Below are 22748 nucleotides of genomic sequence, written 5' to 3'. Positions count from 1 at the left end.
ACGCAAGTTTAAAGCAGGATACACATCCAACAACTATGGTTTGTAAGCCGTGCCAAATGACCCTATCATGTGGGGATAGGTGATGGAGATCCTCGGATGGGGCCACAGTGTCTCCTGACCCCTCCTGTCTCAGCCTCCAGTATTTATGCTGCAGTAGTTTATGTGTCGGGGGGCTAGGGTCAGTTTGTTTATCTGGAGTACTTCTCCTGTCCTTTCAGGTGTCCTGTGTGAATCTAAGTGTGCGTTCTCTAATTCTCTCCTTCTCTCTTTCTTTCTCTCTCTCGGAGGACCTGAGCCCTAGGACCATGCCCCAGGACTACCTGACATGATGACTCATTGCTGTCCCCAGTCCACCTGGCCATGCTGCTGCTCCAGTTTCAACTGGCCTGGGCCCTAGGACCATGTCCCAGGACTACCTGACATGAGGACTCCTTGCTGTCCCCAGTCCACCTGGCCATGCTCCTGCTCCAGTTTCAACTGTTCTGCCTTACTATTATTCAACCATGCTGGTCATTTATGAACATTTGAACATCTTGGCCACGTTCTATTATAATCTCCACCCGACACAGCCAGAAGAGGACTGGCCACCCCACATATGCTCTCTCTAATTCTCTCTTTCTTTCTCTCTCTCGGAGGACCTGAGCCCTAGGACTGTGCCCCAGGACTACCTGACATGATGGCTCCTTGCTGTCCCCAGTCCACCTGACTGTGCTGCTGCTCCAGTTTCAACTGTTCTGCCTTATTATTATTTGACCATGCTGGTAATTTATGAAAATTTGAACAACTTGGTCATGTTCTGTTATAATCTCTACCCGGCACAGCCAGAAGAGGACTGGCCACCCCACATAGCCCGGTTCCTCTCTAAGTTTCTTCCTAGGTTTTGGCCTTTCTAGGGAGTTTTTCCTAGCCACCGTGCTTTTACACCTGCATTGTTTGCTGTTTGGGGTTTTAGGCTGGGTTTCTGTACAGCACTTTGAGATATCAGCTGATGTACGAAGGGCTATCTAAATAAATTTGATTTGATTTGATTTGTTGGTCCTCAGTGGTGATGAGTATACCCATAGCCAGCTAATTAAGATTGAGGGGACAACAGTACATTAGCATTGCTAGCTAATTTTGTCAAACTTACCTAGTAACATTGCCATCTCACTAAAGTACATTTGTCATTAATCATAATAATGACAAAGTTGTTTCCTACTAATTATTTGCCTATTTTAGCAATGTCATCGTATTTCTAAGTTAGTGTGACTTAAGACAAAACAGTCACATTAGCCTTCGAGCAGGTGCAGCCCATGTCTAGGGCACAAATAAATATTGGATGCAGCTATGGTGGTACGAGCTAACTCATGTCTGACTACAACAGTGTACAAACTAGCAGCAACAAATTCAAACCAACCCAGAGCCATAGCAAAAACATGTCACAGTTGGTTGAAAATTTTAACACCCCCACTGGCCGGATTCTAATCTGGAGCCAGTCAAATCTACATCTGTAAGACTTGACAATTTGCAAACAAACCAGATTACATTATTTCTCGAGCTATGTTCATAATTTAGGAATAATGGCAATGGTTGACCCTGTTTTTCTGTTAGACAAAGTGCACATTTGGATGCCAGGACCTGCCAGAAGGCATAAAGGTGGGTATCATGTCGTATGTCCAGCAATGTGATTACAAATGGTTTAGTGACCATATTTTCATTAAATTGTTCACTTGCTATTTTCACAGCTTGTCAGGCAAGACCTCAGAATAAAAGTGTCACGCAACACAAGTACCCATGTGACACCTCTTACTGTCAGTCTCCCTCAACTCCTATGAAAAGGAAATGCCATGAGGCTTCTAATAGTGACCCGAGTTACTTCCCTGATGACACAGACACATCAACAATGATAGGTAATGTGTGTTGTGAAAAGTTATTTTAAAAGAAATACCAGACTTGATAAAATAGGCTAATTCCCCAGCCAAGCAGATACAGTGGGGCAAGAAAGTATTTAGTCAGCCACCAATTGTGCAAGTTCTCCCACTTAAAAAGATGAGGCCTGTAATTTTCATTATAGGTACACTTCAACTATGACAGAAAAAATTAGAAAAAAAATCCAGAAAATCACATTGTAGGATTTTTTATGAATTTATTTGCAAATTATGGTGGAAAATAAGTATTTGGTCAATAACAAAAGTTTCTCAATACTTTGTTATACACCCTTTGTTGGCAATAACAGAGGTCAAATGTTTTCTGTAAGTATTCACAAGGTTTTCACACAATGTTGCTGGTTTTTTGGCCCATTCCTCCATGCAGATCTCCTCTAGAGCAGTGATGTTATGGGGCTGTTGCCGGGCAACACGGACTTTCAACTCCCTCCAAAGATTTTCTATGGGGTTGAGATCTGGAGACTGGCTAGGCCACTCCAGGACCTTGAAATGCTTCTTCGGAAGCCACTCCTTTGTTGCCCGGGCGGTGTGTTTGGGATCATTGTCATGCTGAAAGACCCAGCCACGTTTAATCTTCAATGCCTTGCTGATGGAAGGAGGTTTTCACTCAAAATCTCACGATACATGGCCAGACTTGGCCATAGTGGAGTTTGGAGTGTGACTGTTTGAGGTTGTGGACAGGTGTCTTTTATACTGATAACAAGTTCAAACAGGTGCCATTAATAGGGGTAACGAGTAGAGGACAGATGAGCCTCTTAAAGAAGAAGTTACAGGTCTGTGAGAGCCAGAAATCTTGCTTGTTTTGTAGGTGACCAAATACTTATTTTCCACCATAATTTGCAAATAAATTCATAAAAAATCCTACAATGTGATTTTCTGTGATTTTTCCCTCATTTTGTCTGTCTGTCATAGTTGAAGTGTACCTATGATGAAAATTACAGGCCTCTCGTCTTTTAAGTGGGAGAACTTGCACAATTGGTGGCTGACTAAATACTTTTTTGCCCCACTGTACATCTAGTAGTAGTCATTTTAGTTGTGAAGTGAATTAGCAAAAAACTTTGTCCTTTTATTTAGAACAAAATGCAACTTACCACTTGGTAGTCTATTATGTCACCCGGTCACAGGCCCTCCCAGTCAACACCACTTATTAAGATTGACTGCTGCAGTGGTTCGATAGGTGTCCAGTTTGCAGCCAAAGACCTCACCCTCCAGCCTCACCCCTTGCCTGCTCACCAACGGTCGACATGGTAAATGTCCAGTAAAACCCTTTTCATAGCAAAACCCTTTTCATTCCATGTGTCATTGATGAACTCTGCCTCAACTCTGCCTGTTTCTACAGATGGACTGGAGCGTCGGTCGTTTGATGGGGAGACCATAATTGAGTTTGTGTGTCAGATATCACCCACATCCTAACTGCCGTTGGTAATAGAACTGTGACTGTGTGTGTGTGTTCACAGAAACATCCATGGAGACTTGCAAGATGTTGTGATGAAGTCCAGACGGACATACAGGCTTGATACTGATGCCTCTGAATAGACAGAGACCTGGCATTCAGCATACAAATTATACTAGACAACCTTTTCTTGTATTGTCTTTTTATTATTATTGAATGGCATCAGTCAGTATGGGGAGGGAGAAACCCTGTGTATTCTGCACCAAGATCTGGGAACTCCTGTTGTATACGGGAAACCACACAGGAAGGTATGACCACTCTGACATGTTTGCCAAGGTAGCCCCATTACCAGCAGACAAAAACGCCGATAGGCAACGTGAGTCACAGCTGGGAATGACAATGAAAGGTGAAAGGTGCACATTGTCATATTAGCAGAAGACTGCCTCTATGGTATTATGTAAAGTGTTGTTTATTCTACATGGACCTGCTACTTTGTTTGAAAGTTATCAAAACCCTTAGTTTGTTACTCATCGTGTATTCATTCCTGGCGTTTCTAATGTTCTTTCTGCGTTGTTGGGAAGGGCCCGTAAGTAAGACCTTTCGTTTCCGAAGCGTGTGACATAACGATTTGATCTGCAGAAATTCAGCAATTGCATTCTTCTCATATTATTCTGTAGGTTACTGACCTATTCAAAGCTTCTGCCGGCATCTCACCATACACCTGTGCCTGTAGTTATGGAGCGCCACCTGCAGGAGGTTTATTCGTTCAGATCGAGTGGGGGGGGGGGGACATCTGCGGCCAAGGTTCTGACAGTTGGGTGTGTCTTGGTGGTGGCAAGGACACATCCAAGAAACACCCACATCAAGCCACACCAACTCACATTTGGCTTCTGTCATGGCAGCCAGCATTTCTTGAAGAGCAAGCCAAAAAACTAGGTTAAATCAGCGGGTGCAGTTCCTCTTTATCCTACGGTTGAGCAGACGCTCGTGATGAGGAAAGAAAAGTAAAAAAAAAAAAAAACACTAATTAATTAACCTAGTGTAGTGTAGCCTAATCTAAATGAGCTGTTTAGCAGGTCTGTTTTAGCTGGGCCTCAATGAGACTGGATGTAGAGGGTTGCTAGGCTAGGCTAAGCAAGACTTGGTCTGCTTACTAACATGGGTGGCTGCATTGAGCCCATGCCACCAGAGATTAAGGCGCAGGGCGACAGCTTGAAGGCTCTTTTCTTCCTGCCTTTCTCTCCACGCCTCTCTGGAGCAGCTCAGATCTCAGCCACAGCTCCAGGTCATTTTCCATTCCAATCAGGGGCACTCTCCCTCTCTTTCTGGTCATCCTGCAAAATTTAAACACTCCCAGTCGAGGAGGGGGCACAGCGAGCGGGCACACACGCTAACACACACACAGGGTCGTGTGGGCAAGTCTTCAGAGAGCAGAGGGAGGGTAAAGAGAGGGAGGGGAGAGAGCAGGCCTTTCCCTCAGCCATGGCATGCTTTCCCCGCCAGCACCCCAGGGTCGAGGGTGGGGGCCATACGTTCCAACCCCCACCACCCCTTCCCCTCCCTCCCTCTGTGTCCTCCAGCCAGGGTTATTATTTCAGGGTTACAACACTGCCATTGAAAGGCCTTGTTTGTTTGGCAGTGGCAGCGAGAGCTGCCTTTCCGACCAAGCCCTGGCAGCTCAGCTGAGTTTGGCTGTTGGGAACAACAACAGGGTGACAGCCAGGCAGCAGCAATTTTAGTAACCACTACAACGCTTGCTAGCTAAACCCACCACTAAAGATATTTTTTCATGTATAAATGTATTCAGTAATCATTGTAAACCAAATCGTCAGTAAAAAACGTATTAATACATTGAAGCTACTTTACTTGGCCCTCTTCTTTAAGCTCAATGAGTGGTAAATGGAGCCACGCTGCTGTCCAAGTGGCTCTACAACTGTCTTGATGTGTAGGACCCAGCTACCTGCTAATCAAAGCCCATGGTTCGAATGTTCTGTTCAACGGGAATCGCTCGCTCCGTCCTTTCCATCGGTCAGCCTGAAGGACAGTGGTGTCCGTGGGGACAGACCGAGACACTGCAACCCCTTCCCTCTCCCCAGCTAGCCTCACTACCTCCAGTCACAACATCAACAAACAGAAACTAAGTGAAAGAAAGGAGGGGGGAAAAGAGCTGCGTGTTAAATTGTGAGCGCTCTCTCATTTCTCCAGCAGCAGTTGCTCCATCCATCCATCTCTCAGTGATGTGGCCTAGCGGGCAGCACCGAGCGGAGTCTTAGTAAGACGACGCTCGCAGTGACTGGTGCAGCCCACACAGACAGCTCACACGCACACTTTCATTTTGCCAATAGTCTCTTCCTCTGACCTCTTAAAATTTTGCTCCTTTTCTTCCTGTCACCACGCAATGAAAAAAAAAAAAATCAGTTCTCACCGGGACCAAACAATCCCAATCTAATTTACTTTTTGAGGACAGAATATATACATGTGTTAATAGGAAAGCCAAATCAAATTAACTATAATTAGTCAAATTGGAGAGTGAGGCAGGGAAGTGGCGGCAGCCTACATGGGAGTCTTGTTCAACGCTGTCCACCCCCCCCCACACACACACACCCATCCCCCCCACCTCCACCACACACACACACACACACAGCTATGCAACCACCACCTCCTCCCCCCTTTCATTTTGACACACGTCACACTCACTTCAAAGCTCCCAAACAGCGATTGCATGTGGCAAGCAAACACACAGAGACACACAAACTATTTCTGTTGTGACACATTTCCCACCAAACCAGCGTCTGAATTTCACAAGCGGCAGAACCTGACGACTCTAATCTCTTCAAAAAGACATTAACAGACATCTTATGAGTGGATGGGTAATACGTTTGGACAGACGTTGCGATGGAACACAGAAAGGAAGAGAGGGTGGTGGTGGGGGATAGTAGAGATGCATAGATGATTTAGATGAGACTGTGGCCGTAAGACTGTTAGGCCGCTAATGTCCAGTGCCAATTTCCCTGATACATCAAAGCTACATTTCAGACTCATTCATCCATCCATATTCCTCTCACCTCATTCAATGGTTAGGCTACATTTCCAAATACTACAGTAGCCCTCAAACCAATAAAGTAACTCTTCGACCTTGTGTGTGAAGCATTTGTTTCTCTCGGTGTGTGTGTGTGTGGTCACGGTACCAACATTTTGATAAAAAGCTATTTTTGCCCATTCTAATGCAAACTATTCCAGTGAGGTACTAAAAGTTCTCCGGTACTTTTGTAAACTTTTAAGCCAGTTGTTTTGAAAGTAGCGCTCACGAGCCAAGAGTGGTCCCCTAAAATTGCGTAATTTCATCATATATGATATGTGCACTTTGTCATTGCTCTCCCTCTCTCACTCTGCTGTGTGCGCATGATGTGCCTCTTGCTAGCTGTCACTCAAATGCTGAGGGGCTGAAGCTCATTGGTTAAAATTGAATTGCTAGGGGCTGGCCCACATGAAAATATAGGAAAAATGGCACAGCACCGCTTCCAGAAATCCAGCTGCTTTCAAACTAGGGATTTCATGGCTAATTGAGGTAAAACAGTAATTCTGTATTGACACATCCATCCCAAAGTGGGAAGTTAAAAAAAATATTTGAGAGTTCCTCTTAATCTCTATACAATGTGAGACACATGACATAAATAGCAAAAGTAATAATTCTAGCACCGAACCGTCAGAGGAAGGCCCAACATTTTTTCCCGAGACTCCAGTCACCCAAGTCCGACTGTTCTCTGCTACCGCACTGCAAGCGGTACCGGAGCGCCATGTCTAGGTCCAAAAGGGTCCTTACCAGCTTCTACCCCCAAGCCATAAGACTGCTGAACAATTAATCAAAATGGCTACCGGACAATTTACATTAACACCCCCCCTCCCACACTGTATTTTTACTGTGCTGCTACCCGCTGTTTATTATCTATGCATAGTCAGTTTACCCCTACCTACATGTACATATTACCTCAACTAACCTGTACCCCCACACATTGACTCGGTACTGGTACCCTCTGTGCTTCTACATTAGCCGTTTGGGGTTTTAGGCTGGGTTTCTGTACAGCACTTTGTGACATCGGCTGATGTCACAAAGGGCTTTATAAATACATTTAATTGAATTTGATTGATTTATAGCCCCGTTATTGTTATTTTATTGTCCGTTTATTTTTATTTTTTTTACTTTAGTTTCTAAACTCTATTTTTTGAACTGCATTGTTGGTTAAGGCCTCGTAAGTAAGCATTCCACGGTAAGGTTGTATTCGGCGCATACAACAAAACTTTTTATATTTCATGTTCCAGAATGGAAAAAGTACAGAAGTTTCGGCATACCATGCGCGCTGACTGACCTGCATGCTGCAGGAGCATCATGGCGATGTCCGTGTGTCCACCGAGCAGCGAATCATGTAGGGGGCTGACTCCACCAACCTGACTGTACAGGAGAGGGGTGGGACGGTGGCGCAGCAGGGCCTCCACACACGCACGGCTGCCATGGTTACACGCCTCGTGCAGGGGCGTCCAGCCTGCGTGGTCTAAGTAATAACACGCGCACACACACACACACACACACACCAGACAAAACGGTCATCCAATTATATTTTTAAAATTGAATTCTACATTATGAGTTAAATGGACGACAACACCTATGACAAGCATCAAACACATTATACTGCTAATATCTTCATAGCTAATAGCAGCCATATATTCATTTGAAAAGCAAATAATCTAGGATACTCTAATAATTTCTCTACATCCAAAGCTAGACACACACCAAAACGTAATATTTAATAGCTTAAATCTATATTGATCTGAAGGTAGGTTGGCGTATTCTATAGGTGTAATCGTTCTTGTGCTCGTTAAACAATAGGAGTTCTCTGTCTCGGAGACCAGAGGCCTCGTTATGGGGACAGGCTTGCGTTCCGTGTCACTAGAGCACAGAGATCGTACTCAAACTAGTCCTCCCACCACTCTAAGCCCTTCAGTTTGTCCCGTTTCCTTTTCGCCATCACGTCTCTGGTTTTACTCTTCGTCCCCGGTCACCCAATCTCCACTTAGCACGTTAGACGATCATCCAGCAACGCATCTAAACTATTCAACTTACACTGCATCTGCATAAGCCACTGAAATGGACTGAAAAAGAAGACTTATTATATTTGCCCTGGGAGGGGAAAAAAAAACAAAAAAACAGGTGGAAATATAAGAGGAAGTGCATTCACTTGGCAGAGAGACTGTAAATCTAACCTCCAACCCACCCCGTTCCTCCAAGACACACACTTCGCATTTTAGCTAAAGGTTACACTTATGACGCACACTTCCCTTTCCCTTCCTTCTCTAATTCCACGTTAAAATCGCTCCACGACACCCTAAAGTGGAAGCAGCGAGAGGGGGGGGGGGTGACCTACCTTTTACGTTGACGTCGGTCCCAGGAAGTGCTAGGATCTGAAGCAGCGTCTCAACCTGGTTCCTCTTGCAGGCTCTGTGGAGGAGTGTCTCGCCTTCACCAGGACCGCGTCAATGGGCACAAAGGAGGAGAGGAGAAAAAAAAGAAATCCAAAATTAGGGTGTGTCTTACCCATTGTCCCCCTGTTACACTCACACACCAATAATGTACTGAAGAAATGTCCCCAAAGACCACAAAAAAAACTGACCTAAAAAAAAAAGAAACAGCGAACCTCCAATGAGAATGCAATTTAAGAGGAGAGATGACAAACAGGGAGAGATAAAAACATTTATTTTAAATAAAGTCCTTAAAAAAAAGGTAGTGAATAGGGCTCTTTCTCCTCCCTCTTTTTTTGGGGGGACACCAGAGCCTCACAAAGTTAATAAACGGGCTGTGAGTGTGAGAAGAGCCTCTTCCTGTCACGTATTGTTCCTCTGGAGGAAGTTATGGTACACAGCCCAGGCACAAAGGCTCCAAAAAGTATTCTTCACACATCCAGGGTTCAAAAGCTCCCACTGGGCATTACCAACGTACCACGTGATATTTAATCAGCAAACTACAACACCCAGACACAAAAGACATATTTACACCCCCCCCGCTCTCTTTTTGATACAATATTAAATCGGGAATATATTAGGAGGGACAGTACCCCCTATTTTCATTTATGGCTGAACTTCACAAGAAAGTTAAAGGCCAAGCATGAGTGCCTCTTTGCTTGCCAGTATAATACAGGACTGCAGAATTCCTAATAAATGCTTTACTAGCCTGCCTGGCCATACAGAGGCTTCACTGGAGCACAGAGCAGGGCATGGGGAGTGGGAGGAGAGGAACGAGGGGAGAAAGGGAGGAGAGGGCAGACAGAGACAGGACATGCAAGAGTGCAGTGGAGAGGAAGAGAGGCTTGCTACATTTCAAGGCACAGCGAAATACTGAAAATGCTCGACGCTTTCAACTTGAAGAGTTCCTTTCTTCCCAGAGGTGTCTTTGAGGTTGCATTAGACGCATTAAATGTGTTTTCCCAGCTGACGACGAGGTTGAAGGGCGGGACAGCAAAGAAAGAGACGCTGTTTATCTGGAGCTTCGACAACATCTGGACGAGGAACAGCGAATGGTTTCACTGTTCTTTCTTCTTTTTTTCCCGTGTCAAAATGCAGAGGTAAGCCACAAAGCAGAGGGTAGCTTGTGTTGTGGAATATATTTCAGATCTCCAGTGCCAGTTGCCCTGCTGTATCATGCCCCAGCTCCCTCCTCGAAAAAACACCTTCCCTTCCAGAGCAACCCAGCGACTCTTCGGTGCGTTGCCTCTCGCCAGCCCAAAACACAGGAAATCCAAAATTAATTCTGCCTCTCCTCAGTTATGGGTTTTGAAATGCGGTGTTGTCCGTTATGTCCAACTGGAATAGTCCGGATTTTAAAAGGGACAGCCGGTACTGGTGGATCGGATCTGGCGGTGGAGCTTCCCAGAACAGTACGGTGAACCCAACTGCACACTCTCCTCTCTGAGTTACTGGTCCATACCAATATTCTCACACCATGCGGCGAGGAATACACTGGAGCCAAGATGGCCGACATGAGCACAGTTTCCAACGCAACCTCTCCCCCATAAAGCGCTACTTCCTCAATCTTCCTATAATAACAGTTAATAAACTCTGATAAATAAGACCACATTTTTCCATGTAAATAAATGATCTCCAAATCGAATAAACATAAAATTCTAAATGAATAATATACGTGGGGGGGGGACAACAAAAAAACAGCAATAACTAGACTAGAGAGTGAAGTCCAAGTGGGCCTTAATGAGTTGTTCTGCACTGTGGCAGGTCAGCGTTCTGCACAGTGTGTTCCACCATTACAGCCTCTAAAAACGGTGTGATTAAAACACCCATTCCACAGCTCCCCGTGTGTACACATCCTCGCAAATGCCAGGCCCAATCCACGCACTGTTAAATCACTGTAATGGCTCCAATTTGGACGAAATGCCTCCATTACAGGGGTAATTGCATGCTCAGCATTTATAAAGCACGGAATGGATAAATCCGCCTGTCCTTTTCTAGAAATCCCTCTAACAATCCCCCATTTCATTCTTTAATAGAAAAGTTAAATGTGTGTGTTGAACCCCCTCCACTTTGTCTGTGTAGCCGTGCTGCGTGTTGACTGGCAAGCTGGTTCAAAACGCCGCTGGCAATCGGTTCCAATAAGAACGCTATTTGTCAGAACGGTGCTAGAAAACTATACAGTGCCAAGTATTCATTTACACCCATGTCTGAATGTACAACCTCGTACACTCTTGGATGGTATATCCTACTGTATAAAAACACCAAACCTGGCTTGCCGTGGAAGTTGAAAGACTGCGTAAGAATGTTGTGAACTGGGCTTGATCGGTGACATACGACAGGGAACCGATTTGATGTGTGTAGAGAGAGTCACAAGACGGTGGTCACTGGATAGCGATGCGATTTCAATTGAGCGTTCTAACAGGAATAAGGGGTACAACATGCCACTTTTTAAATGTTGTACATAACCTACTGTAAGAGTCTGCTCTCCTCAATGCTAGCTATGTTAGTAGCACCCAAGAAACTCAACAGTGGAGTCAGGACAGCACGTACACCAAGGAGACTGTAGAACTGCCAGAGCACAGACAACGAACTTCCTAAACCCACAGCCCCTCTTAGCTGCTAGAGATATGCAGCACAGAAAAAATAGCTCATAGGAAAGCAATATGAAATCTGTGTGTGTGTCCGAGAGAAAGAGAGATGTGCTGATGGTTCATCAAAAATGTATGCTGAGCGCATCGGTATAGAGATCACGTAGTGGAAAAACAACACATGCAAACAGCCTGGAGTCTCCTGCCTGCCCTCCCCGACACCACCTCCCTGGCTCTGGTGCAGGGCCTTTCTGATCAGGTGAGAGGGGAGATATGAGCGCTGACACCTCAGAGAGTTCACACAGAGTGCCAAGCCTGTTAAGTGCAGGAAGTTCTGCACGTAGTAAGTCACTTTCAAAGCACAGGCCTAATTACTGTGTTTAATATTCTTAAACTGGGGATCTGACGACCAATTGTGTGCCCGTGTGGTGGTGGTGTTGTCTTTTGACATTATTTCCACGTTTCTCTTTTATCCATGCGATTATTATTATTATTTTTACCCTAAAAAAATGTGAATAATAGATCCAAAAAATAAACTGTGTGTGGAATTCCAATGAGAATGCCAGAGGTGGCAAACAAGGTGAACTCGTTACAGACGAGAAAAGCCTATTGAATCCACCCACATAGCTACACCATCTGCTAATCCATGGCTTTATAAATACATAATGGGCTCTTCATTAAGTTCAAACGGACGACAAGGCTCTCGTGTCCTCGCTCTACTGATGACCTAGTCCTGTGCATCAGTCTATGAAAAACAAAAAAAATTGCTTGCAAATATGCAGAGAAGCGTGTGTGTGTGTTCGTGTGTGTGTGTTACCTGCTGTGTTGACACGGTTGAGACCTCTGGGGATGTTCTCCTTGCCCAGACCTACTCCGTTAACCAGACTGCTGGCCATTCTGGGTAGAGATAGGAGACAGGGTCAGGTCTGACATCAAACATTATCGTCATGGCCATCTGATGACAGGCATTTCTTCAAACTATTTAATACTGCCACAATGAATGTCCATAGAGAGGAATTTCCTTTCACAGCTGGGATTAGTAATCCTACACGTTAGGAAGACACGGACACGTGCACAACGCAATGGAACATCCTCGGAGTAGTGGCAGCAGTGTGTACAGGGTCACTGTGCTGTGCCTCATTCAAACAGACAACTACCAGGACCCTGGCAAAGAGATACTCTCAGCACAGTCTTTTAATGGCTGTCACTATGAAGCACTGTGCACCTACTAAAGCCCATACTCTCAAATACAGTGCAGTCAGTGTGTTACTCATCTCCACTGCCCCCCCCCCCCCCCCCCCCCCCCTTTGAAGAATAACCTAAATTAAGGTCACACCCAATTGCATTGAGGAAGACGCTGGGTAAATTAATACTCTAGAATGCAATTCAATATTTCCTACAGTATTTAATGATGACGTGGTCAAGGAGAGGTGACCAGTTTGGCCATGCAGCAATAACACTACAGCCTGAGCTGTGTGTCCTGGCTGTGGAATAGCGCAACACCATCCCATCTAGCTAGCGACGACGCGCTTGATCAAATTACCACACACGGCGGCTCCGTAGGCGTCACAGGACCTTTTTTCCGTCCCTTTTTTCCGCCGCCTAGTAAGTAAAACCCCAACTGAGTCATTTCAACGGGGAAAAGGGAGATTATGAGAAATAAATAAAGACGAAGTAGTGAAAGTGCGCTCTTCAAAGCTGCGTAGTGCTAATAGCTGTATGGCTGTCAGTAGTGCTGTGAGTGAGTGTGCGGAGGGGAGACCTGTTGCCTGGCTGCCAGCAGGACGTCTGACATGTGGGTGACAGTGAAGAGGAGAGAGGGGGAGGCATGCTTTACTACAGGGAAGCCTGCTTGTTCCCTGTAATTGGGCTGTTCAGAACCCGGGCGGAATCTCCCCGACAGTGTGGGAGGAACACACGTTCTGTCACGTAGCTTGTTATTAGCAGGGACAAGTCTGTGAAGAGATCAGAAGTGCCTGCGTGTGTGAGAGAAACATTTTCATCTCATCCCACTTAACTCAAAAAGTACCCTGTCCACATGGGGAGACGGACAACAGACTTGGCGAGAGAGCCTCTCTCATTCCCCTATGATCGTCCATACTATAGAGGATTATCATTCTGTCACTCTGGGTGCAGGATCACTGCAAGCCCGGGGGCATTGTACAATAAGCCATTCACTAACACAAAATACACACAGACACACACACACACACACAGGCAGCAGACTCTCTCCAGTGCCATTTCCACCCCATACGGTGTGATAAAGAGGCAGCAACATAAGAAACCCTTCCTCAACTGACATTGCTTTTGTTAAATTGCATTTGAGGCTTTCTAAATTGTTATTTTGTAATCATAAAAAGCAGATTTATTTCATTTAAAAAATGCTTTACAATAGGCAGAAATCGCTCCGCCATTTCCTGGTTGCAAAAATTCTGAGAAGTAACAAAACAGGCAATGAATAGTGTAGAGCCCTCAAACTCAACTCTGGACCTTGAAGCCAGTCCCACTGCCCCCCCCCATTGTTCCCCTCTAATCGGGGACAGATTTAGACCTGGGACACCAGGTGTATGCAATTAATTACCGGGTAGAAACACAAAACCAGCAAGCTTTTCAGAATTCACCAATAAATTGGTCCACATGGAATGCTATAAAGGCATAGAAACCGTAAATTACTTTGTAATAGGAAATAATTGTAAAAAGCAATTTTGGACTGACCAATGTAGATATTTTCAAATACATGCAACTTATCTTTCATATCAGAAAAATTCAATTTGAAATGTTTGGGACATCAGGACAATCTTGAGGGAATCTTACAGAGTCAAAAAAGGATGGTCATATGATATGGTATGAGGTTTTGTATATCTTACCCTGCAGAGAGCCTATAGAACTGACAACCTCTTAGAAAAAAAATATTGGAACCATGAATTAAAAATAACTGATATTGGCACAAGATGGAGGGAATGTTGGAACATTAACAAAATGACAGTTAACGAAAATGAACGCTTAATACTGTATAAAACGAATGTATAGAATGTATTATACAAGCGACAACATTCACCAATTCTACAGCACGACGGCAGAGTCACGTTTTAAGTGTAAACCTAACAAGGATTAAATTGTCTATACCTTCTGGGAATGTTATCAAGTCCAAAAGTTATGGGCTCAGCAAGAAAGTTGGCTGTCAGAAGTATTACAATGTAAATTCACTGCATATGTTCAAGGCATGGCATATGAGGGTGTAGTGAGATACCTGATTGGATGGTACTCTTATCTTACTTAACTGGAAAACAACCAATCCTCTACTGATAACACAATGGAAAGGTCAATGCTTTATTATCCAAAATGTTGAAAGTGGGTGGGCTACTGAGAGAAACAAAATGGTGCAGTTTGAGGCCATGTGGCGGAGAGTGATGCAGGCGCTGGAGATGTGGGTCTGGGCAGGTGTGATGATGTTGTTTGTGTGCGTATGCTGTCATTTGTGTGTATGTTTTGTAATAATAAAAAAATATATATTTTTTAAATAGAATTGTACCAAATACATTTTCAATAAGCAAAAATGGTATTTTCAGCTGGTGTACAAATGCGAAAGTAAAACTAACCAAAATTAAACTTAACAAGAAGCATAGAAATAGTGCAAATAGATCTATCGCTTCTCAGACTTGCTTTCAATGAGAAAATCTAACCTAATTTTATTTGTCACATGGGCCGAATAAAACAGGTGTAGTGAAATGCTTTTTTAGAAGCCCTTAACCAACAACGCAGTTAAGAAAAATATATGTCAAGTAAAAATGTCACATAGTTAAAGAGCAGCAGTAAAATAACAGTAGCAAGGCTACATACAGGGCGTACCGGTACAGAGTCAATGTGCGGGGGCACAGGTTAGTCGAGGTAATTGAGGTAATATGTACATGAGTAGAGTTAACGTGACTATGCATAGATAATAACCAGAGAGTAGAAGCAGGGTAAAACAGGGGTTGGGGTAGCCATTAGATTAGCTGTTCAGGAGTCTTATGGCTTGGGGGTGGAAGCTGTTAGGAAGCCTTTTGGACCTAGACTCGGCGCTCCGGTACTGTTTGCCGTGCGGTAGCAGAGAGACTAGGGTGGCTGGAGTCTTTGACAATTTTTAGGAACTTCCTTTGACCGCCTGGTATAGAAGTCCTGGACAGCAGGAAACTTGGCCCAGGGCCTTACGCACTACCATCTGTAGTGTCTTGCGGCCGAGCAGTTGCAATTCCAGGCAGTGGGTGATACAATCAATCAGGATGCTAACGATGGTGCAGCTATAGACCTTTCGAAGATCTGAGGACCCATGCCCAATCTTTTCAGTCTCCTGAGGGGTAATAGGCATTGTCGTGCCCTCTTCATGACTGTCTAGGTGTGTTTGGACCATGATAGTTGGTGATGTGGACACTAAGGAACTTGAAGCTCTCAACATGTACCACTACAGCCCCGTCGATGACAATGGGGGGGTGCTGTCCCTTTCCTGTAGTCCAAAATCATCTCCTTTGTCTTGATCATGTTGAGGGAGAGGTTGTTGTCCTTGCACCACACGGTCCGGTCTCGGACCTCATCCCAAAAGACGACCTCATCGTCTGTCGGTGATCAGGCCAACCACTGTTGTGTCATCTGCAAACTTAATGATGGTGTTGGAGTCGTGCCTGGCCATGCAGTCATGGGTGAACAGGGAGTACAAGAGGGGACTGAGCACGCACACCTGAGGGGCCCCCCATGTAGGTTCAGCGTGGCAGATGTGTTGTTACCTACCCTTACCACCTGGGGGCAGCCCATCAGGAAGTCCAGGATCCAGTTGCAGAGGGAAGTGTTTAGTCCCAGGGTCCTTAGCTTAGTGATGAGCCTTCAGGGCACGATGGTGTTGAACGCTGAGCTGTAGTCAATGAATAGCATTCTCAGGTAGGTGTTCCTTTGTCCAGGTGGGAAAAGGCAGTGTGGAGTGCAATAGAGATTGCATCATCTGTGGATCTGTTGGGACGCTATGCAAATTGGAGTGGGATAATGGTGTTGATGTGAGCCATGACCAGCCTTTCAAAGCACTTCATGGCTACAGAAGTGAGTGCTATAGGTCGATAGTCATTTAGGCAGGTTAACTATGGTGATCTGTTTGAAACATGTGGATATCACAGACACAGTCAGGGAGAGGTTGAAAATGCCAGTGAAGACACTTGCCAGTTGGTCAGTGCATGCTCAGAGTACACGTCCTGGTAATCCGTCTGGCCCCGCAGCCTTGTGAATGTTGACCTGTTTAAAGGTCTTACTCCCATCGGCTACGGAGAGCGTGATCACACAGTCGTCAAGAACAGCTGATGCTCTCATGCATGCTTCAGTGTTACTTCTATGCTCACTTCGAGGCAAGCAATTTTGCTTGTCTGGTAGGCTCGTGTCACTAGGCAGCTCGCGGCTGTGCATAACAGATCTTTAACCAGAAGGGGACTAGGGTTCCAATTTTGGAACACCCCCCCCCCCCACGTTCAGCTGGAAGGTGGCGCATGGAACGCAAAAATATTCCTAAAAATATTTAACCTCCACACATTAAAAAGTCCAATGGCTCAAATGAAAGATAAACACCTTGTTTAAATACCCAGCAAGTCAGATTTCTAAAATGTTTTACGGCGAAAACATAGCACATATTTATGTCAAACCACCACCGAAGACACAGCTAATTTGCATAGCCAAGTTGAAAAAAATATGCAATCAACAAACGCAGGATTAAAAGAAAAATAATGCACTAACCTTTTGAAATCTTCATCATATGACAGTAATATAACATGTTACACAGTACATATGTTTTTTTCAATAATATGCTATATAGATCCATAAATCTCTGTTTACAATGATGCATCGTTCAAAAAAATGCTACTCAAATGTCCTGAGAAATGACGATAGCTCCGGCAGATAACGTCAGCTAACAAGGAATACACATCATAAACTTTGACTAAATATGCATGTTCTACATATATATAGTTAGATACACTTCTTCTGAATGCAATCACTGTGTTACATTTATTTTTAACGTTACAGGTTTCGTTCACTAGGCTATACTATGAGTCGGCGCTCAAAAAGTAGCATTATGGCTCCTCTATCTTGGGAGTCCACAGAAACCCAAATTTACCACATAAATATTCCCTTACCTTTGCTGTTCTTCCATCAGAAGACCTGGAAGGAATTATACTTACCAAAAAACAGTGTTTAGTTTTGCAGTCTGTGTCTTTCAGTTCTCAAACACGACACATTTTGGTTGAAATGTAGCCAAAAGTCAAGTGGATGCGCACCAAAACGTCAAACTTACATATATGTCGACTAAACTTGTCAAACTAAGTTCATAATCGAGCTTTAACATGTTATAAAGGTGTACAGCAATCGTGAGGACGAACAGAAACACATGCATTGTATAATCGATCTTGGAAAAAAGACAGGACCGGAGCAGAGCGCGCATGAGAGTGACCTGTTTTTTCGCGTGACCGAAAGGTTTCGGCCCGCCAAAACTCTTGTGAGCGCGCGATTCTCACAATGAGAATCCCCATTGAAAGCTGAGATCGCGCTGAAGACAAAGAGACTGTTCCCAGACCTGTAGGTGCTTGGGAAGGGTGGGGGCGATGACATCAAAGTTGGGCCAACTTTTCTGATGACAAGAGAGTTTGGGAGAATGACTGCCCTGACAGTTCTGCTTTACATACAGACATAATTTAAACGGTTTTATAAGCTTTAGAGTGTTTTCTATTCAATAATATTTTTTATTTGCATATATTAGCAACTTTTGACAAAAAAAATAATGTTTACTATGGGCACGCAATTACTCCAGCGGGGGCAGTAAAACAGCCCTATCCCCAAGAGGTTTTAACACACATTCTATGTGAAATTGTTCAGGTCGCCAAAAAAGCTGCCTACTATGCCTTTAAGTGATGGTGTGATTCACTATGCTGTAGTAAAATAATAAATACAAAAATATATGTTTTATTGTCACACAATGGATAGGTGCAGTGAAATGTGTTGTTTTACAGGGTCAACCATATTAGTACGGCGCCCCTGGAGCAAATTAGGGTTAAGTACCTAGCTCAAGGACACGTCTGCAGATTTTTCAACTTGTCGACTCGCGTATTCGAACACGCAACTCTTCGGTTACTGGCCCAACGCTCTAACTGCTAGACTACAGTAACATGTGTCGAGAGAGGGCGAGAGAGCGATACAGAGAATGACAAACCCAAACAGGCTCAAACAGAAAAGCAATAAGCTCTGCTTGATTAAGCCAGCAGGAGGAAACAGGGCTTCAATTATGAAGAGCCTCCCGCCAGCCTTTGTCTGGACTTGTGCCCTGATGGCAAGCTGTCCTTACAGGAAGAGCCGAGGAGAGCAAGAGAGGGACTCTCCTCATCACACACTTTATCTATTAAGCCATATTCATGGCCTCTCACTCATATGCTACCTCAGCTTTCTAAACCAAATCATCTATATCATACGATCCCCTAACCCAAACTCTCTGAGTAATACACAATTACACATTGAAAATGTATTTTTGTAAGGTGAGGTAACAAAAGAACTTCTATCTATTGAAAAAGGTGAATGTTGGTGAATAAAGTGTTTGAGGGGAAAAGAGGCCGAGGCTGGTCGGTGAGTGAGCTGCTAGCCTTGAGGTGAACCTCATCCCCAGCGGGCCCTGCCTCCCCGTGTCTGTGCCAGCGGCGGGGTGTTGAACAGCAACAGCTGCCTGGTATGACGCGGGGGGGTGGTGGCAGGGGAGAGAGGTGAGCCATCAGTCTGTCCAGAGAAGCCTAGCTGTAGGGCCTCTAACCTGCTCTCTGCACCTCTCCTGTAATCTCTGATACATAGGCATGTGAGGAGGCATGTCCACTAAGGACTCCACATCTCCACACTCACTCTGACCTGCTCTCTTACTCTCCTCTCCTATGGCATCCTCTCACCCCCTCCTTCTTTTCCCTCATTTCACCACATCTCCCTTTGTCACCTCTATCATCCACACAGCTTTCCCCCCTCTACACCTTCCTCAGGGAGGTTGGTTGTATGGCCACTAGCCTGACTGGAGTGGTCAGCGGGGACACAGACTCACCCTGTATCAGTCCCCTGGGTGCTCCAGCTGTAGGAGGTGGGTTCAGTCCCAGGCCGAGGGCCCCCGCTGTCTGCCCGGGGGACTCTGGAGCCACCTGTCCTGACCGCGCACAGCCTCCCAAGGGCTGGCAGGTAGGAGGACACCTGTCAGGACACACACACACACACACACACACACACACACACACACACACACACACAGTAGGATGAAGGAGAGGGTCTTTATAGAGAGGGTCTGTAGTATAGGAGATGTGTGCGTGCATGTTAGACAGAGGAATAAAGACACCAGCGTTAGCAGCTGTGACAGTGAGAGGCACAGCAGTGAGGACAGCAGCACGAGAATCTGATCCCAGCAAAATAACTGGCCTGTATGTGCAACAGAGCTCCAATACACTGTACCGCTGTTGCACTTGTACTACACCTGGGACACAAGAGCCAAGACAGGGAAACCAAACACATTCTAACGTAGGCTTGGCCAAAACGTACAATCTTCCTTAGCGAGATGGGCTCTGCTCCTATGATGATGCCGTTCCTGCAGCACACGTTCCTAAAGATGGCGTCTGCCGTGACCATCCGTAGCCTGGTTGGGACCATCCCGGGAACAAACGTCTGGAGGACATCCGGGGGCAGGTCTGAGGGCAGGAAGAATACCATCCACATCAACACGGGAGCAGTTAGAACACATGATTAAAACTGTGCTGCTGTGTGTCAGACTGGTTGCGTCCCGAATGGTACCCGATTCCCTATACAGTGCACTACCTCTCACCGGGGGTCCACAGGTAGTGCGAACGTTGTGTACTATAATCGGGAACAGAGTGCCGCTCGGGACAGAGCCTCAGACCTGCGTGCAGTGCAGAGTAGTACCCTGACAGAGGATGGCGATGTGTTGAGCCAGGTCCTCCAGGCCTTTGTCCACCAGGCTGCGGTTGAGGCGGCTGTACTCCTGCCACCAGTAGTCCACCACCACGCCCAGCGTGTCCTGCAGGGTTAGCACCAGCGTCTGCCTCCGGTCTCTCTCACAGTCCCTCTCCTGACCCTACGCAAGCAACCACAGCACAAAAAAACAGAGATGGGTAGTTAGCTGGACCAGAGTGAGGGCCCAATTCCATTACAATTCTTGCAATTCCCCCCGCACCAGTCTATTTCTATGTGCACAAGCACTGTCTTGTTGGTGGAGAAAATTTTGCAGGTTTAAAGCTGATTGCCTGCAATTCTACAAATGTTACCATGGGAGCAAAGAAAATGTTGCAGTTCTAAAGCAAATGGTCTTGCAACCCTACACATTTAGGCTTGTCTAATGTCTATTCATGTGACAAAACAAAATAATTACAACAATATCTACGGCTTAAAATACCTAAAAAAACAAACAAACAAAATCAGCTGACATGGGCTAGTTGATCTGGGCATTTCTGATAAGTTACAAATATCTCTAAGGTCTGTAATGACTAACATGACAAGAGGAACTGAGTCTCCCACCCCCCACCCCAATTTCTTTTGAAATAAAAGACCCTTGCACTTCCCCTGCTGACACAGCACCCCACAATTTGGGAACCGCTGCAAGTTCAGAATCGACTTTGAACTGATCTATGGGCGGGACAGTGATGTAGGCCTACTGTATGTGACTGGAATGTTGGTGACTTGGGAACGTGTCCAGGTTTACCTCGGAGACAGAGCGTTCCCACAATGAGGCCTGGACCAGGAGCTGGGCGATCTGCTGCACGGCCTTGGAGGCCAGCGTTGAGCGCTCCCACAAGCTCCAGAACACCCTGTAGAGGACGGACGACCGCAAGCCTCCCGCCTCTCTGAGGGAAGACGGAGGACATGTTGAAATATCCAGTGTCGTGTCTGTGGTGCATGACGTTGATTGGAAATATCAAAGTTGTTTCAAGTAAGTGATGCCTGTTTTCTACATCACGCCAATATATGCCTGTGTCCCGTCGGTGGGGATTACCCTTTGCTAGTTGAGTGCATGTCACACTTGAAGAGCTCGAGCATAAAGGCCTGCAGGTCACCATGGAAGCGGAGCAGCTCTGGGGAGGCGGGGCTAGGGAGTGAGTGACAGGGCTTGCTACCCATGCAGAACCTGGAGAAACAGAGACACCAAAAGGAGGAAGATGGGTACAACATGAAAAGGAGAAGGATTGGCTCCCGAGAGGCGCAGCGGTCTAAGGCACTGCATTGCAGTACTAGAGGTGTCACGACAGATCCGGATTCGATCCCAGGCTGTGTCGCAGCCTGCTGCAACCGGGAGACCCATGAAGTGGCGCACAATTGGCCCAGCGTCGTCCGGGTCCCATCGCGCTCTAGCGACTCCTGTGGCGGGCCGGGCGCATGCACGCTGACACGGTCGCCAGAATACCTGCTTTTTTCAAGGGTTTTTCTTTATATTGACTATTTTCTACATTGTAGAATAATAGTGAAGAGATCAAAACTATGAAATAACACATATGGAATCACGTACTAACCGAAAAAAGTGTAAATATATTTGAGATTCTTCAAATAGCCACCCATTGCCGTGATGACAGCTTTGCACACACTTGGCATTCGCTCAACCAGCTTCATGAGGTAGTCACCTAGAATGCATTTCAATTAAGAGGTGTGCCTTAAAAGTAAAAAGTTCATTTGTGGAATGTCTTTCCTTCTTAATGCGTTTGAGCCAATCGGTTGCTTTGTGACCATGTATGGTTGGTATACAGAAGATATACCGAATAGGGTTAAGACCAAGTCCATATTATGGCAAGAACAGCTCAAATAAGCAAAGAGAAACAACAGTCCATCCTTTAAGACATGAAGATCAGTCAATATGGAACATTTCAAGAATTTTTTAAAGTTTCTTCAAGTGCAGTTGCAAAAACCATCAAGCGCTATGACGAAACTGGCTCCCATGAGGACCGCTACAGGAATGGAAGACAGAGTTACCTCTGCTGCAGAGGATAAGTTCATTAGAGTTAACGGCACCTCAGATTGCAGCCCAAATAAATGCTTCAGAGTTCAAGTAACAGACACATCTCAACATCAACTGTTCAGCGGAGACTGTGACTCAGGCCTTCATGGTGGATTTTCTGCAAAGAAACCACTACTAAAAGACACCAATAAGAAGAAACTTGCTTGGGCCAAGAAATACAAGCAATGGACATTAGACTGGTGGAAATGTGTCTTTTGGTCTGGAGTCCAAATTGGAGATTTTTTTGTTCCAACCGCCGTGTCTTTGTGAGATGCGGTGTCGGTGAATGGATGAACTCCACTTGT

At 45.4% G+C, this 22748-nt stretch overlaps 1 protein-coding gene across 1 annotated transcript in view; it reads right to left on the bottom strand.

Moving 5' to 3' along the window:
* The window catches only part of slf1 (SMC5-SMC6 complex localization factor 1), a 40413-nt gene that overhangs the window by 11019 nt on the left and 6646 nt on the right, over positions 1-22748 (bottom strand). Inside the window, exons 10-17 of the mRNA XM_046350024.1 lie at positions 21451-21582; positions 21160-21301; positions 20364-20535; positions 19986-20131; positions 19501-19643; positions 12238-12317; positions 8739-8831; positions 7686-7868 (exon numbers count right to left, since the gene is read on the bottom strand). Of these exons, the coding sequence (XP_046205980.1) occupies positions 7686-7868; positions 8739-8831; positions 12238-12317; positions 19501-19643; positions 19986-20131; positions 20364-20535; positions 21160-21301; positions 21451-21582 (1091 nt within the window). The remainder of the gene's footprint in view (positions 1-7685; positions 7869-8738; positions 8832-12237; positions 12318-19500; positions 19644-19985; positions 20132-20363; positions 20536-21159; positions 21302-21450; positions 21583-22748) is intronic.

Source organism: Oncorhynchus gorbuscha, linkage group LG05 (assembly GCF_021184085.1).
Source record: "Oncorhynchus gorbuscha isolate QuinsamMale2020 ecotype Even-year linkage group LG05, OgorEven_v1.0, whole genome shotgun sequence".
NCBI classification, from domain to species: Eukaryota; Metazoa; Chordata; class Actinopteri; order Salmoniformes; family Salmonidae; genus Oncorhynchus; species Oncorhynchus gorbuscha.
Note: the sequence above shows the minus strand (reverse complement) of the source record. Positions and strands in the feature narration are given on the sequence as shown.